The sequence below is a fragment of the Dipteris shenzhenensis genome, chromosome 32 (assembly GCF_047967505.1).
Source record: "Dipteris shenzhenensis isolate YYH24624 ecotype China chromosome 32, Dip_SZ_1.0, whole genome shotgun sequence".
NCBI classification, from domain to species: domain Eukaryota; kingdom Viridiplantae; phylum Streptophyta; class Polypodiopsida; order Gleicheniales; family Dipteridaceae; genus Dipteris; species Dipteris shenzhenensis.
Genome location: NC_141627.1, coordinates 16,704,624 through 16,719,238, shown reverse-complemented (window position 1 = coordinate 16,719,238; position 14,615 = coordinate 16,704,624). Strand labels below are relative to the sequence as shown.

General features: G+C 44.3%; 1 protein-coding gene across 1 annotated transcript; it reads right to left on the bottom strand.

The window, feature by feature from the left end:
- Nucleotides 1-5,138: 5,138 nt before the first annotated feature.
- On the bottom strand, nucleotides 5,139-8,196 carry LOC147880375 (GPI-anchored adhesin-like protein). The gene is made up of 2 exons (XM_087370601.1): nucleotides 7,858-8,196; nucleotides 5,139-7,767 (listed from the first exon to the last, which is right to left on the bottom strand). Exons 1-2 carry the CDS (start codon nucleotides 8,033-8,035, stop codon nucleotides 5,405-5,407), a joined length of 2,541 nt encoding a protein of 846 aa, XP_087226727.1. The 5' UTR covers nucleotides 8,036-8,196; the 3' UTR covers nucleotides 5,139-5,404.
- Nucleotides 8,197-14,615: the final 6,419 nt, after the last annotated feature.

Genomic DNA, 14,615 nt, shown 5'->3' with positions numbered 1-14,615 from the left:
GATCTGCCCACTTGCAGGCCCATCTGTACCCGCCTTGCCACATGGCACTGTGCCACTGGCCCAGGCCATATGCGCCCTATTGGGGGCCTTCCTGCAGGCTCCAGCCTGCCCTGTTTGCAGCGCCATGGTTGTGCCTCTCTGCTGCAGCATCCTTGCCTCCTGCCAGGTCTATACCAGCCCCGTACAACCATGTATGCATCCCGTACTGAAGTGCCGTCTGTCCTTGCTGGAAATCCCTGCGCAATCAGGCTGCTGCAGGTCCCTGATGTCCACGTGTCTGCCCCGTACATCAGGAGCTCCACGACTTGCAAGGTACCCTTCTTGCTTTGTGTGAGGTGCTGCCCATGTGATAGTGCCCCTCCCTTTCTCTTCTCTGGGCATCTTCTGCCCTAGGTCTCCCTCCCCCACACTCTCCTCATTTGGGGGCTTACAGATGGGGAGGTGACCATTCCAACACAATCCCCATTCGTTTGATGAGGTGCTCCATCTGTTCTCAAGGAAGTGCCTTCATGAAGAGGTCGAACAAGTTGTCGGCGGTCGGGCAGTACATAAGCTCGATCACGTCGTCGATGATGAGCTCTCGAACAAAGTGGTAATGAACTCCAATGTGATTGGTCCACGCATGGTACACTGGATTCTTGGCAATGGCTATGCAACTCTGATTGTCGCACATTAGCACTGTTGCGTCCTCCTGACACACGTCCATGTCCTCTAGAATCCACCTTAACCACAGTGTCTCACAAGCTGCTGTACATGCGGCTCTATACTCTGCCTCTGTAGATGAAAGGGCCACTGTGGGTTGCTTCTTACTCAGCCAAGAGATGGCACCAGATGCAAGTAAAAAACAATACCCTGTTGTTGATCTTCTGGTGTCAGCATCACCCGCCCAATCACTATCACAAAACCTGCCTAGTTTGATGCCTTTGGTGTAGGTGATCCCGTAGGTGCAAGTACCCTTTAGATACCTTAGCACTCGTAAACTTGCATCCCAATGACTCTTCTTGGGAAGCAGAGAACTGACATAATAGCTCAACTGCATAACAAATATCAGGTCGAGTATTGGTAAGGTAAAGCAAGCTTCCTACCAATCGTCGGTACAAATGAGTATCGACCGGCTGAGATGTGTCGTGAACACTTAGCTTGAGCCCGACCTCCATGGGAGTTACTGCTGTCCTGCAATCCTCCATCTGAAATCTCTTCAAAAGTTCGCTGCAATATTTCTCCTGTGAAATGAAGATCCTGTCTTTGGCTTGCTTTACTTCTATCCCAATGAAGTAGTGTAATAACCCAAGGTCAGTCATCTCAAACTCAGACATGAGTAGCTCCTTGACCTGAGAAATCTTCTCGACATGGTCACCTGTCAAGATAAGATCATCAACATAGAGGATGAGTACCAATCGCAACCCCTTCTCAATGAACAAGTAAAGGTTTGCCTCAGAAGGACTCTGACTTAGCCCTATCTTCTGAAAGAATACATGTCCGGCTATCCCCGACAGAAACTTTGGAATCCGGGTGTGTACTTTCCATGGTTTTGAACCAAGTCTTTCTGTTAGACATGTGCTTTGAAGCACCGTTGTCAACATACCAACCCTCTTTTCCTTCACTAACTGCATACGCTGAACAATGTTCACTGATTAAAAACAACTGCCCAGTCGTCACATTGGCAAAATCATTCTTAGGCTCTTCTTTGTTCCTGGCTTCTCTCTTCCGCTTCTGCTCTGCCTTCTTCTTTCGACATTCTTTGGGGAGTGGCCAAGCTTTTCGCAGTAAAAGCACTTCATTTTCTTCTTTCGATCAACGTCCTCTGACTTCTTGAACTCCTTTGGCTTGCCTTTTCCAGGCTTGTCTTTAGCCACTAATGCCTTCTCGTCGGTTTGTGTAAAGAGTTTCTCTCGAGCCTCCTCCTAAAGCAGGAGTGGGCCAAGCTCCTCAAAAGTGATTGGCTTAGTCCGTTGACCTGCAGTGACCGTAGTCACAAAACTTTTGAAACTCCGTGGCAACTTGTGGAGTGTGAGCAATGCCAATTGACTCGAGTCCACCCTTTGACCAACCGCTGCGAGTTGGTCCCGCACGACTTTCACCTCCGTGGCAACTTGTGGAGTGTGAGCAATGTCAATTGACTCGAGTCCACCTTTTGACCAACCGCTGCGAGTTGGTCCCGCACGACTTTCACCTCCGTGGCAACTTGGGGAGTGTGAGCAACGCCAATTGACTCGAGTCCACCTTCTAACCAACCGCTGCGAGCTGGTCCCGCACGACTTTCACCTTTGTCAAATGGTCATGCACAATATCACCCTCATTCATATCAAGATTATAAAGTTGATGCTGAAGAGTAATGATACGAGCTGTATTATCGGTTTCATACAGCTCCTTCAGTATGGCCCACGCCTCTGAAGACGTCTCTGCCAACTGGATATGAGAAATCACAGCACCTACTGTCGTGCCAATTAGCATTGCTAAGGCTTTGAGCATCCCTCTCCTCCCATGCACTGAGTTCATCCGCATCTGCTTCAAATAAAACATCACCTCTTTTGTCCACAATGTCCTCCGGCTTCATCTCGGTACCAATCACTATCTTCCATAGCTTCCGTGCCACCAGATGGCTTCGAATCTTGACTTTCCAAAATTGGATAGTTCGTCCCATCGAGCTTTCCAGCTTCACCAAAATTGGGAATGAATGAAGAAGGAAGATGACTGGAGGAGGAGAAAGGACGAGCAGTGGGTGTAGAGGCTTTTGAACGCTGATCCATCTCGGTGAATAGCAAACTGAAAAACTGAAGCAAAAAAGATGTACTGACCTCCCGTGCTAGCCTGAGCTGAAAACAAAATCGCCTTTCTGCCAAGGGAACTCCTTCCTTCAGAGAGTGCTTTGATGATGAAGAGTTGAGAGCCTATGGCTCTGATACCATGTTATAAAATAAGAGGGAATAAATCACTCAAACCTCCACCCAAGATCTCTCCAACTCTTACACACACTCAACTTAGATAGATGATCACAGATGCAACAAACACTCACTCAGAAATAAATATGGACGGAGAGAGAGAGAGAGAGTATATTCATCCACCGGATGGTGGGCAGAAAAATAGCTCCAAGGGAGCAGTACAAAACACAGCAAAGTACTGGAGAATATTGATGGACTCTCTCTCACACCAACTGCTCCAGATCTGAGTGCTGAACACAGCCTTGGAGAGGAGCTTTCAGTCTTGCACTGGATGCTGGAACCAATGGAGGAGTAGGGCTTTTATAGGCACTGCCCAGGCCGTTTCAGTTGACCGACCAGCAGGATCGGTACCCTGTCTGGTGGCCGACCACATGGGCCCTAGTAAACCGACCAGGGTTGGCCCTGGGCAGTGGCCCTGGTTGGGCCAACTTGGCCAGCCACAGGCCCCTATTTAAGGGCGCCCTGGGCGGCCAGTCAATGCTGCTCCTGGTGCCTCTATGTGAGGCCTAGAGCCCTTTTATTCCTGCTGTTGCAGACTGCAACCAGCCCGTGTGCTGGTTGCCTATGATGCCGGCCTGAGTCTCTCCCTCCCCAGCCCTCCTACCTCTCACTGCCCCTTGTCCCCTCAAATCGGGGGCTCACAGGTGGGCACAGTGAGTTTCTAACACTGTGAAGCTCTCTCTCTCTCTCTCTCTCTCTCTCCCTCTCTCTCTCTCTGTGTGAAAGAGAGAGACAGAAATATAAGACAATGATTGCTGCCAAATTAGTGAAGTAAAAGCAGGTTTTGTATCTTATAAATGTTCAGTTCTGTGATCATCCAGACTAGTAGATCGATAGATCAATCTCTGGCTCTTTACCTTCACACATGCAATATGTGAGGGCATGCGCGCGCGCACACACACAAACAAACAATGTTATAATGCATGAAAAAGAAAGAGGGAAAATGCAAACATCACACATTTCAAGCACCTCAGAGATGTAAAACATTTTAAACAAAGTGTTGGACATGAGAAGTGTCTTGCGCATAACCAATTCAGATGCATTTAGGGAAGAGCAGGAAGTTACTGCACTCCCAATGTCTAATTCTCATTAGTTCACCTTCTAACTTAGGGAGTTGCTGGTCATTCTCTTATACAGGCATCTTGCTGTAGAGTAGAAGCTAGTTTTTCTAGCAATGGTTTTGGGCATTCCAGCATTGCCTTTCCTAGCCACTACAAGAATCCATTCCCATCGATGATGCTGGTAGATAGCTGCATCTTCAATAGAATTTTATGCCCTGATAGCATCAAGAATTTTGGCCATGGTAGCCAAGCAAATAGGTGTTGCAGATTTCTCCTGTCTGCGACCAATCCTGAACCTGTTTCAACCCAATTCAATCATCAAAGCATATAGCCAGCCTCTGAACACATAGATGGGATCAACTAGCTGCAGAAGTGTACACATTGGAACATGACACAGCTTTCTCAGACCGGCATGCAACACATTGGCAGCCACCGGCTAGCCATACACAGGAAAGTATTTTCCAAGATTCAAGAAGTATTTGAGACTCCTGTTAAATCATGCACAATAGGCTTGCAACTAGCTAGACTCCATCAGACAGGTAAAGTTCAAGGAGGAAGTATAATGTGAAGGATCTCTTCTCTCTCTCTCTCTCTCCCCCTCTCCGACACTTGTTGCCAAATTAGTGAAGTAAAAGCAGGTTTTGTATCTCTACAAATGTTCAGTTCTGTGATCATCCAACTAGCAGATCAGTCAATCAATCTCTTTTTTTTTTTTGAGCAAACGATCAATCAATGTCCGGACCTTTCCTGTTACATGTGAATTGCATGCGTGCGCACACACACGATGTTATCCATTAATGCATGAAAAAGCAGGGAAAATGCAAACATCCCGCATTTCGAGCACCTCAGAGATGTAAAGCGTTTTAAGCATCTGCCAAATGCATTTAGGGAAGAGCAGGAAGTCACTGCACTCCTCACGCTTAATCCTGATTGTTCACCTTCGGTACGTGCTTGGATTACACCATGTCACATTAGCTCCCACAGATGGAAGACCCTAGAAGATTCACCAGCTTTAATATTCTTAATCTTTGCATGTGCGATATGTGCACATGCACACAATGTTATCCATTAATGCATGAAAAAGGAACAGAGAAAATGCAGACATCACACATTTCAAGCACCTCAGAGGCATGTAAAGCATTTTCAAATGAAGTGTTGGACATGAGAGGGGTCTTACACATAACCAATTCATCATCTTTCAAATGCATTTAGGGAAGAGCAGGAAGTATCTGCACTCCTAAAGCTTAATTCTGATCAGTTCACCTTCGGTGTTTTCTTGGGTAACACCATGTCACATTAGCTTCCCCAGATGGGAGACCCTATAAGATTTCGCCCAAGCTTTAATATCCTTTATCTTGGCATATGGCACTGACACATGCTTCCTTACCGACTGAATACTGATCATTTTAGTACAGTAGATGGGAGCAAAGTCAATTTTCTTGTATTTTGGAGATGCTTGTGGTAAGAGTGGCTGATTGCAACAATGCCTGTTACCAAGTAGGCACCTGCAATCATTCCTCTGCTGGGAATCCAAGTTGGCTCCTTGAAAGCTTGTGGGGACGAACAGCACCTTTTTATCTCCACTGTATTGATTGTCTGTTCTGTGGAGATAGCACTCAACAAAGATTTCCGGAGAAGATTATCTTCGAGGCAACATAGTGAAGAGAGCAATTCATCAGAGCTTACCGAGGAGCGAGGTAGCTTGGAAGAATCTGCTGTATCCTCGTTTGAAGGAGATGGCTGATTTACTGAGCATTCAGAAGAGACTCTCTTATTGTCTACTGATGATTCGAGGGTGAGTCCTCTCAGCAAGGAGCAACACTCTGCTATTTTCCTCTTCCCCATTAACAAGGAGGATTGCTCAAGCTCCACTTTGTGCAGTGCCTGGCCCTGAGATGTCGTCCTCTCCGTCTGATTCTCAGATGATGTTCTTGCATCGCTGTTTGTCTTCCCCAGAGATGATGCTACCTGGTCTAAATACGTGGCTGTAAGATTGCATAGCAACTTTGCCATAGCGATTCGAGAGGAAATTTCATTTTCCGCCTTGCAGGTCTGCGTAGCAATAACAAGTTGCCTGTCACTCTTGTCATCCACTGGTTGAATGCCTATGATGTCCTTCCTACCATAAGGAGCAAGAGCCCAGTTTCCTGGTTCTGTAATAGAACAAGATTCAGATCTAGAATCGGAGTCGTGGTCCTGAGAAGACAACGAGGATTGCAGTGGGGGTGAAGCTGCCGTCGTTGAAAACAGAAGCTCCTCCGGAGGAGATGAGCTTCTGGTTTTGGACCAGAAGTTTTGATCTGCGTTGGATAGAGGAAGTTCTACACCTTGTTCGCACTGGAAAGAATCCATATCCTCCAGGCAGGTGCTCAAGAGAGAATACTCCAAAGGAGGGCTTCCCTCTGATAGTTGCGGAGGTGAACACTCTCCATCTCCTTCCACTGAGAACACAGTCGATGACTTTCGCTTCTCTGTAGCTTTCTTGATCAAGATGTTGCGCCGGGCGCCTGAGCTCAATCTTGGACGGAAATCATCCTTCCATCCACTCTTGCATTGTTCTTCCCCGCATGTTTCCTCATCGAGAACCACCGACCCCCTTGCAAACGCTGAGCTCGCTTCCGTATGACAAGAAGAATTCATACCTTGTGAGGACGATGCCCCCCAGTCGTACCCCGATACAGACATTGAAGCCTGGAGGAGACTTCTCCTGCCTGCCTCTACAAAACCTCCGTCGTCTGCTCTCGGCTCACCAAACGCCTTCTTCTCGCTTTCTTCTTCAGATGAAGAATCCAAAGGCGATAACGAGAGCCTTGGGAAGCTCATCCTGCACAAATCTGTTGACGTACAATCGAATACAGAGCTCAAATAAAGATTATGGTTGAGAGTTTTCTGGTCAGCCATCCACTCCACGGAGGCCACAGCCGGTGTAGGCATCGGCGGAACTTCTGATTCAGCGGAGCTCTGAATCTCTTGACCTACATCCACTGTTAACATCCCCCTGGGCTTGCACTTTCGCCTGTCCTTCACCGAGCCACACTGAGCTCCAAAGCATTCGCCACTGAGAGGCAACACGCCTCGCGTCCCCCGCTTGATGAAATCTGGAGAGTGCGTTGGCTGCATGGGAGGGGTAGGATTCTTGTCACTGGGAGGAGTGAGGCTCTTTTCGATCGGAGGCGTAAGGTGCCCCTTCTTGGCTTCGTTTGTCGGAATGGCTTTCGATGGGGAAGTATTCGACGGTTGCCAATTCGATGCCAAAGGCTGAACAGTGTTAACTTCGGGCAGAAACTGGTTCTCAGTCGCTGGTTCATCAAGATAGACTGAATCGGATTCAGGCTTGGCGAACACGTCGAATGATAGGTCGTGGCAAAGGTTTCCTACCATGAATCCACCGTCAAGAAGATGTCTATCCATGTCCTGGTTCCCCATGCCTGCTGCCAATGCAAGAAAATCCTCCTGCGCATCGTCACGAAGAGATTTCAAGACACTTTCCCTGTGAATTCTACGCCATCGCCGTCGACAAGCTCTCTCATTCTTCTCGTCTTCCGCTTGCTCCAACCACCTGTGACTGTTGAAGGGCTCATAGGCAGCTTTCTGCAGAGGGAACTGGCTCTGCCGCTTGTTAGTGTTAGAGACATTAATGGAGTTCTTGGCAGGCTTGCGGGGGGGAAGAGGAGGCCCCTCTTTCTGAACGCCAAGGCGCGAGGCGAGCTTGGAATTATGGGCAGCGCCATCTTTGAGGAGCTTACGGCCGACACGGCTGCAACTTTTGGGGTCAGGGAGGGAGGGAGGTTTGGGGCGGAGGGGGGGGCTAGCGAGGGGAGGGAGGGATTGTTTGGGGTCTCTGAGGGGGCGACGAAGGGGGGGAGGGGGAGGGAGCTGGTGGTGCTGCTGCTGCTGCTGTTGGCAACGGGAAGAGCTGTTGCTATGGATGGGGGAGAGGGGGGAACGGAGGGAGCGAGGGGAACGGCGAAGGGAAGCAGAAGCAGAAGCAGAAGCAGAAGAGGAGGAGGAGTTCTCTTTGGAGGCCGCCATAGCCAGCGAGCTGAAGCTCCAATGGTTGGGGAAGAAGACGGAGCAGCAGAAGCTGGGTGGAGGTAAGATCAAGCTCGAGGAGAAGACAGTAAGGCTAAGATGAAAGAAAGCTCTTCAAGAGTCTGTGCATTTTCATCGCCATAGCCATTGGAATTGAGAGCTTCGCCATAGCCAGCAAGCTTCATCTGTAAAAAAGCTGGTGCTCACTTTGAGTGTTGAGGAAGAAGACGATGACGTGGCCCCCCCCTTTTTTTTATTTTAAATCGTATCTTCTGACTCCAACGGTCGGCTTTTTTCCCATTTTTTTGAATTCTTTCTTCTTCTCACGGCTTCACTTGCATCGCCGCACTCGAGACACCTGGATGGTTTTGTGGAGGGTTCGGGCACGATTCTGGCAGATGTGCCTGTCGGAATGCCTGACGGATGCAAATGGACTGCACCGGCAGGTAAACTCCGGCAAGAGGGGATATCCAATCGGAATGCAAGACCAGGTAATTGGATTTCGATCCTCTCACTTGCCCCTATTTCCGGCAGGGTCCATCAACCTTCCCGCAACCATGTGCCCTTGATTCCGATAACTCCACCCTTACCGAATTGCAGTCGGAATCCTATCATGTGCCCAAGCTAAGATGAGCTCCAGTGCGGAGACAATTTTAGCCTGCAACATCAATAGAAGCACGAGAACAAGAAAATCTGCAAAGCTCGGAAACATTTCTAAGCGCCAGCTCAAATGCAGTTGGAAGCCTTTGTTTTGGTTGGATAGCATCTGTCAATCCGATCTTCACACTTATTTCTATGGGTTTTCGCAATGTTAAGGGACTCCCTCTTTGTTGGGCGAAAACGATGGAGAAGCTTAATAAAGAGAAACGTGAAATTCGGAAGGATAGAGTTCCTTGCATGGGCATGTCCTCTTGGCTCTGCAATGATCCGTACACTCTAAATGGCTCCTTCAAAAGGCTTGCCCAGTGGGGATGGCTGGGCACTAGCATCAACCATAAACTTTCGAGCTTTTTAGCATCAGAAAGCCAAGGTCCTAGCAATTGAATGGAGTGGACTTGTGCTTGAGGTCAAGCTACATCATTGATGAAGACCCTCTTGCTCCTTTTTCATTTGGACAAAAATCTTACAAAACATTCCAAGAGTTTATCAATGGGCTAGAATCGAGAAAAATGGGAACTGGTGCAACGCTATGTTCAGGCCGATTCAGCACTACTAACATATACAAGGAAGTGTTCTCAATCTTGTTCATTCCGAATGCCTCGTCCTTTCGCAAAAGCTCCTTCTACGCAATATATCGTTTCAATGTGTGAGTGAGAAATGGGCAACAAAATCTAAGGATCTCCTGGTAGGTACAACATTTTCCATGTCTCCATCAAAGCCCAAAAAGGCTCCTACCTTGTAGGCACATTCTAAGATACCTACTCTTAAAAAGCAATTGCATAAGCATTTCCACATCTAGCACAAAGTCAATTGACAAGTTGATCCAAGCACATCTATCTCCAAGTCAATTCACAAGTTGACCCGAGCACATCTATCTTGGTTGATCCAAATGATTCGATTCACATGCCAAAATGTGTCTTGCATCAAATGCTCTCATTGTTGCAACAACATCTTCCCCATCTATCTGCAACTCGCCAAGCACTGCAAGTGTTAGCACACTGCCAACTTAGCTTTCCTTACATGAGTGTCATCACACTAGGGGGCGGTTCATTTTCACGATCTGTGACAGAGACCCCTTGGAGAGAGGCAGAGTTCTCCAAGCTTTCAGGTAGTATCACTTTTTCTTTTAGTTAGCGCAGGCATGATGGAATCCTAAAGAGGCTAGACAGATTCTACCTGGGAGGCTGGGCACTACATAGGGGCAGAGCCAATGGTAATTGGCAGGTACAATGATGCCTGACCATTCCTTGGCGATTTTGCCGCTTGAGCAGCTTGGAGAGGGCTTCCCCCAAAGGGGATCCGCATTCCTGACACTCTTTTATAGGAGCAGGAAGTACAAGAGGCGATGGCAGAGATTTGGAGCTAGCCGATTGACAATCTAGAGGGAGGATGGGCTAAATGCGCAGGTGGTGGCAAGGCCTCACCCTTGCAAAGTCATATCATACCATTTGAAAATCAAAGTTTCCCTACATGTCAAAGCCAGTCTAATATGTTTTTTTCTACCTTGAGGTTCATTGGAAAGACTATGCAAAGCTTCACTAAGTGACTATAATCACGGGTACCTAAGCCAAATCAAGCAAGATTTTGAAGACCCTTGACGAAGTTCTCAAGCTTTTAGGATCTCTAACACTCCACCCTATTAATTAGTCCTACCATATGAGCCAACAATAATATTGTTTACATGCAAGACATGGCCTCATATGTATCATACTATACCTTCGCAATAGCTTTCCAAAAGAGAGAGTAGCGAGGAAGAGGGCCTACATAATTAGGCACCAAACTATAAGCACATCCTATAAGTCTGATGGTGGCAGGCCTAGGTAACTAGGCACTCAACTTCAAAGCACATTTTCTCACCAAGGTCAAGAAATTTGAATTGTGCAATTCATGCATCGCTTCATACGTCACCCTACTTCCACATCTATGTGTGTGTACATTTGAGGAAAGGACAAAATTCAAGCAATGATGGAAACTAGGTATGAATTGGTAGACAAGAAACTAGAATTGATAAGCAAGAATTAAAAAAGATGTATGACAAAAAGTGGTTCAAGTGATACATACATCACTGTACTTCCACAACTATGTGTGTATACAAATGGCATGACACTTGTACATGCATGAGGAAAGGACAAAACTCAAGCAACGATGTAAAGTAGGTGTGAATTGGCAAGCAAGAATTGAGAGAATGTGTGACAAACATTTTTTTGAGTTATATCCAAGCTTGTGCTAAGTTATAGGATGGTCAAGACTTGTTATATCAAACAACCTCTGATAAATAAATGGTAGGAAGGTCAAGGCAATAGCAAAGATGGGGAAATTTCTATCCCCTAGGAGTTGTCATGCTTGCTAATATATTAATTTCTAGCACTAGATTGCATGCATATTCACCTCCACCAACCATTGGCCAATGCCTCAACAACCTCCTATGAATTTCGTTTCGTAAGTTGTCATACAGAATTTCATACATTGGTAGTTGTGAGGTTTTGCCTTTAAGCATTGAGAAAGGTCTTCACATCAAGACATGTTAATAGTCACACATATTATTACTATAAAAATTTGGACTAGCTATCTAAAGAATTTAAAACAATATAAAAAATTAAAGAATACTAATTAAGAATGACAAACTAGTAGCATGGGAATGAAAGGTATCATTTCACTAGTATCTAAGAGCAATCCCCTAACCAGTCCTAGCCTCTATTAACCTCCCACATGTTAAACATAACATTTTTACTTTATGATGCATGAACATGCTTTTTACATGCATCATTCATGCCCGTCACCCTCAAGGGGAGCCTCTTTCCTCTCTTCCATACAAAACGTACACTTGCTTTAGGTATCCAAACTTACATTTTTTTTAAAATCATTAGAAGATTTACAAAAGGGGAGGGACGTGTACTCTAGTTTAATGACAAGAAAACTTAATAAACCTTTAACCTTTTCTCACAAATATCACAAAATTTTCTCTCTCTTCCATGAAGCTAGCCAAATATCACAAAATTTTCTCTCCCTTCCATGAAGCTAGGGAAAGTATGGGTCCTTTTTTAGGCCCTTTTTTCTTTCTTTGTCTGACGTCTACATTGGGATAGAATTGTTATGTAGAAAGTCCTAACTTTGCCAACAAACCAAAATAATCGACACAAATAATCCTATGATGAAAAGCCATGTGTTCACCATCAGAATGGTATGAAGTCAATTTTCAAATACCTTAGTGGGACAACCAATCATAAGCTTCCATATCTAAAAGAAAGTCAAATTATACGTAGAACCACAACTATCAGGGTTTTGTGATGTAGATTGGGGAGGTGATTTGGAGCTAGCACAAGCAGAAGTTTATTTTAGGATATACATTCATATGAAGGCTCACTATTTGTCTTGATCTAGTAAGAAACGATCAGTCATGGCATTGTCTATAGTAGAGGTTGAGTACATTTCCCTTCTTGGTGTTCATGTGGAGTAGTTTGGCTTTGTAAGATTTAGGAGGGTCTTGATATAGTCCAAGACAGTGCGACTTTGTGAGAGTAAGGACGATCTTGATATGGTCCAAGATAATGCTACTGTGTTATAAGGGCAAATGCTTGAGTTCAAATGGGCTTACACCTTCCCTTTATTGGTTTGTGGGATAAGATTGGGGACCATATTACCTCAGTCTTGCAGAGTGTATGGGACTGCCCGATTCACTTATAGGGGTCTCATACATCTTAGTCTCATACATCTTATTCCAAAGGAAGGTTGTTGAAATTTGGTCTCAAAATAAAGGCCAATCAATCTTTTGGGCACCTGCAAAAACTTGGCTAAAATGTTAGTGTTGTACTTTGTGGTTGTTGAAGAGTTAGTGAGCATGTCTTCCTCATCAAACTTTAAACTTAAAGATTTGAAGCATCAATTACATGTATTGATTTGCATTTTAGGCTTACAATTTCCATATAAGGGGGTAAAATGGCCTAACAAAAATGGTAAATATACAAGCTAGAAAATAATTAAGTTGGAAGTCAAATCAAAAAGTCAAATCAATATTACAAAGATATATATCTAGTAGTTGCCAAAGGGATTCCATTAGGTTTTGTTAGTAGGCAACAACATTTGAAATATGGATAATGCAGATGTAAGTTTGCATTCCTAAGTGGATGACAAAATGAAGGGATATATGTGCATCAACCAAAAGGCTGCCTTGCAAAAGCAAAAGAAGGCACGTGTGTAGACTCAAAAAGAGTTTATATGGATCGAAACAAGCACATGGACAAATATTTGGCTATTCTTATAAGCATCAAGTTTAATAAAAATCATACACTTTCTATCTAAAAGTTTCAAGATAGTATACTTATAGCTTGAGAATTTGGGATTAATGCACTTAGTTATCCGACAAAGAATTTTGGAGAGATGAAAAAAGCACCTACTTTGGTTAATAGAAGTATGTGGATAGTCAATGAAATGATTCTATGAAGGATTGAAACCAAGCAATCATTGCACCAATATAATACATTTGAAATTGACAAACAAAAGTTAAAATCAAATAGTTGATTAAACAGACTGTATCGAGGCACCAATATATCTAACCTTCAATAGACCTTATATATGTTATGACGGTTTGCTCATGAGATCAATGTATGTCAAAGCTAAAGCATGCACAATGGCATGTATATAAAATACTACTAATGACAACAAAGATGCACAACAAGTGAGAATTGAGGAAGTTAAGCAACAATACATTCTCTTCCATCTAATGGAACGTATTGTTAAATTGTCACGTACCATTGGATCCCCCCAAAGTTGCATATACATCATCCAAAAGAGAAGAATAGAAATACTAAAGGTTGGCAAAAATTATATCAATTGACATGGCTAACCTCATTATGAACAATAAAATGGTTTAATTTAATCCTAATTTCTCCCCTTGTATTAAAAAGATTACCTATTCATTAAGAAAAACCTGGCTCTTTTTGAGTCAGAACTCCCCTAGTGGGGATTTAATACTAGAAGATCAACACAAGAAACAAAGCACATTGATGTGAGAGAGCACTTAAATAAGAAAATAATTCATGTCAAAGAGGTGAACCTACATCATCATGACATCAAAGAAATGTTGCATACTTCTTCAATAGCCCATTTGGAAGAGAACTATTTGGAGAGCATATAGGACCTATAGGAAAACTCATAGTAGCAAGGACTTCCCATTAATGGGGATTACTTGAGCTATAATGCTAAAGCCTTCTTCAAACATCATGTTGAGGGAAGACCAAATTCATGGATTCTAATGTTGAGAGAAAAGTTGAGGAATAATCCCAACGGTAGGTCAGTAACATGCATCTAGTTACACAAACACACTTGAGAGTGCTAAAAAGGCACTCCATGTGCAAATACCCTAATGCCAATAGGGCTATTATTATAACACATTCTTGATAAAATGAATTAAGTATATAGCTAGTCACTTTGCTATGTGATCCTTACAGTTGTACCCACCCTCCCTCACTTCCACGGATAAATTTCCCTCCACATTTCATCAAGGTTTCATGCCCTTTAGATTAGAGACACTTCAATGCCACACATTGAGTGCCACGTTGAAAAATGGTTAAGGGATGATGTACTTATGGTAAAGCATTTCTTCATAAACATCAATGAATTGGACAATGATGTGGAACTAATAGAAAAGTTTACATGAATATGTAGTAAAGGAAAAATGAAGATGAGGGAAGCAATAAAACAGATTCCCCAATTTAAAAAATGATTAATAAAATTAGAAGATGAAGGCAAATGAGAATGGAGTCTTTACCTTTTCATGAGCATCTCCCAACAGTGGTTTTTGGACATAGGAATGGATTCTTGAATTCCTAGCTTGAATGCTTGGTTGCATACTCAGTTAAGCATCTTTGCGGCGGCAACTTCAAATAAACGGATGTTATGGGACAACTCAATCAAAGGACTC

Bases quoted from the DNA above. Each gene is read 5' to 3' on its own strand.
- LOC147880375 (XM_087370601.1), bottom strand. From the start codon at position 8,035: ATGGCGGCCTCCAAAGAGAACTCCTCCTCCTCTTCTGCTTCTGCTTCT. The intron at 7,768-7,857 runs GTCGCCCCCTCA...CTGACCCCAAAA, and splicing joins CCCTCCCCCTCCCCCCCTTC to GTTGCAGCCGTGTCGGCCGT.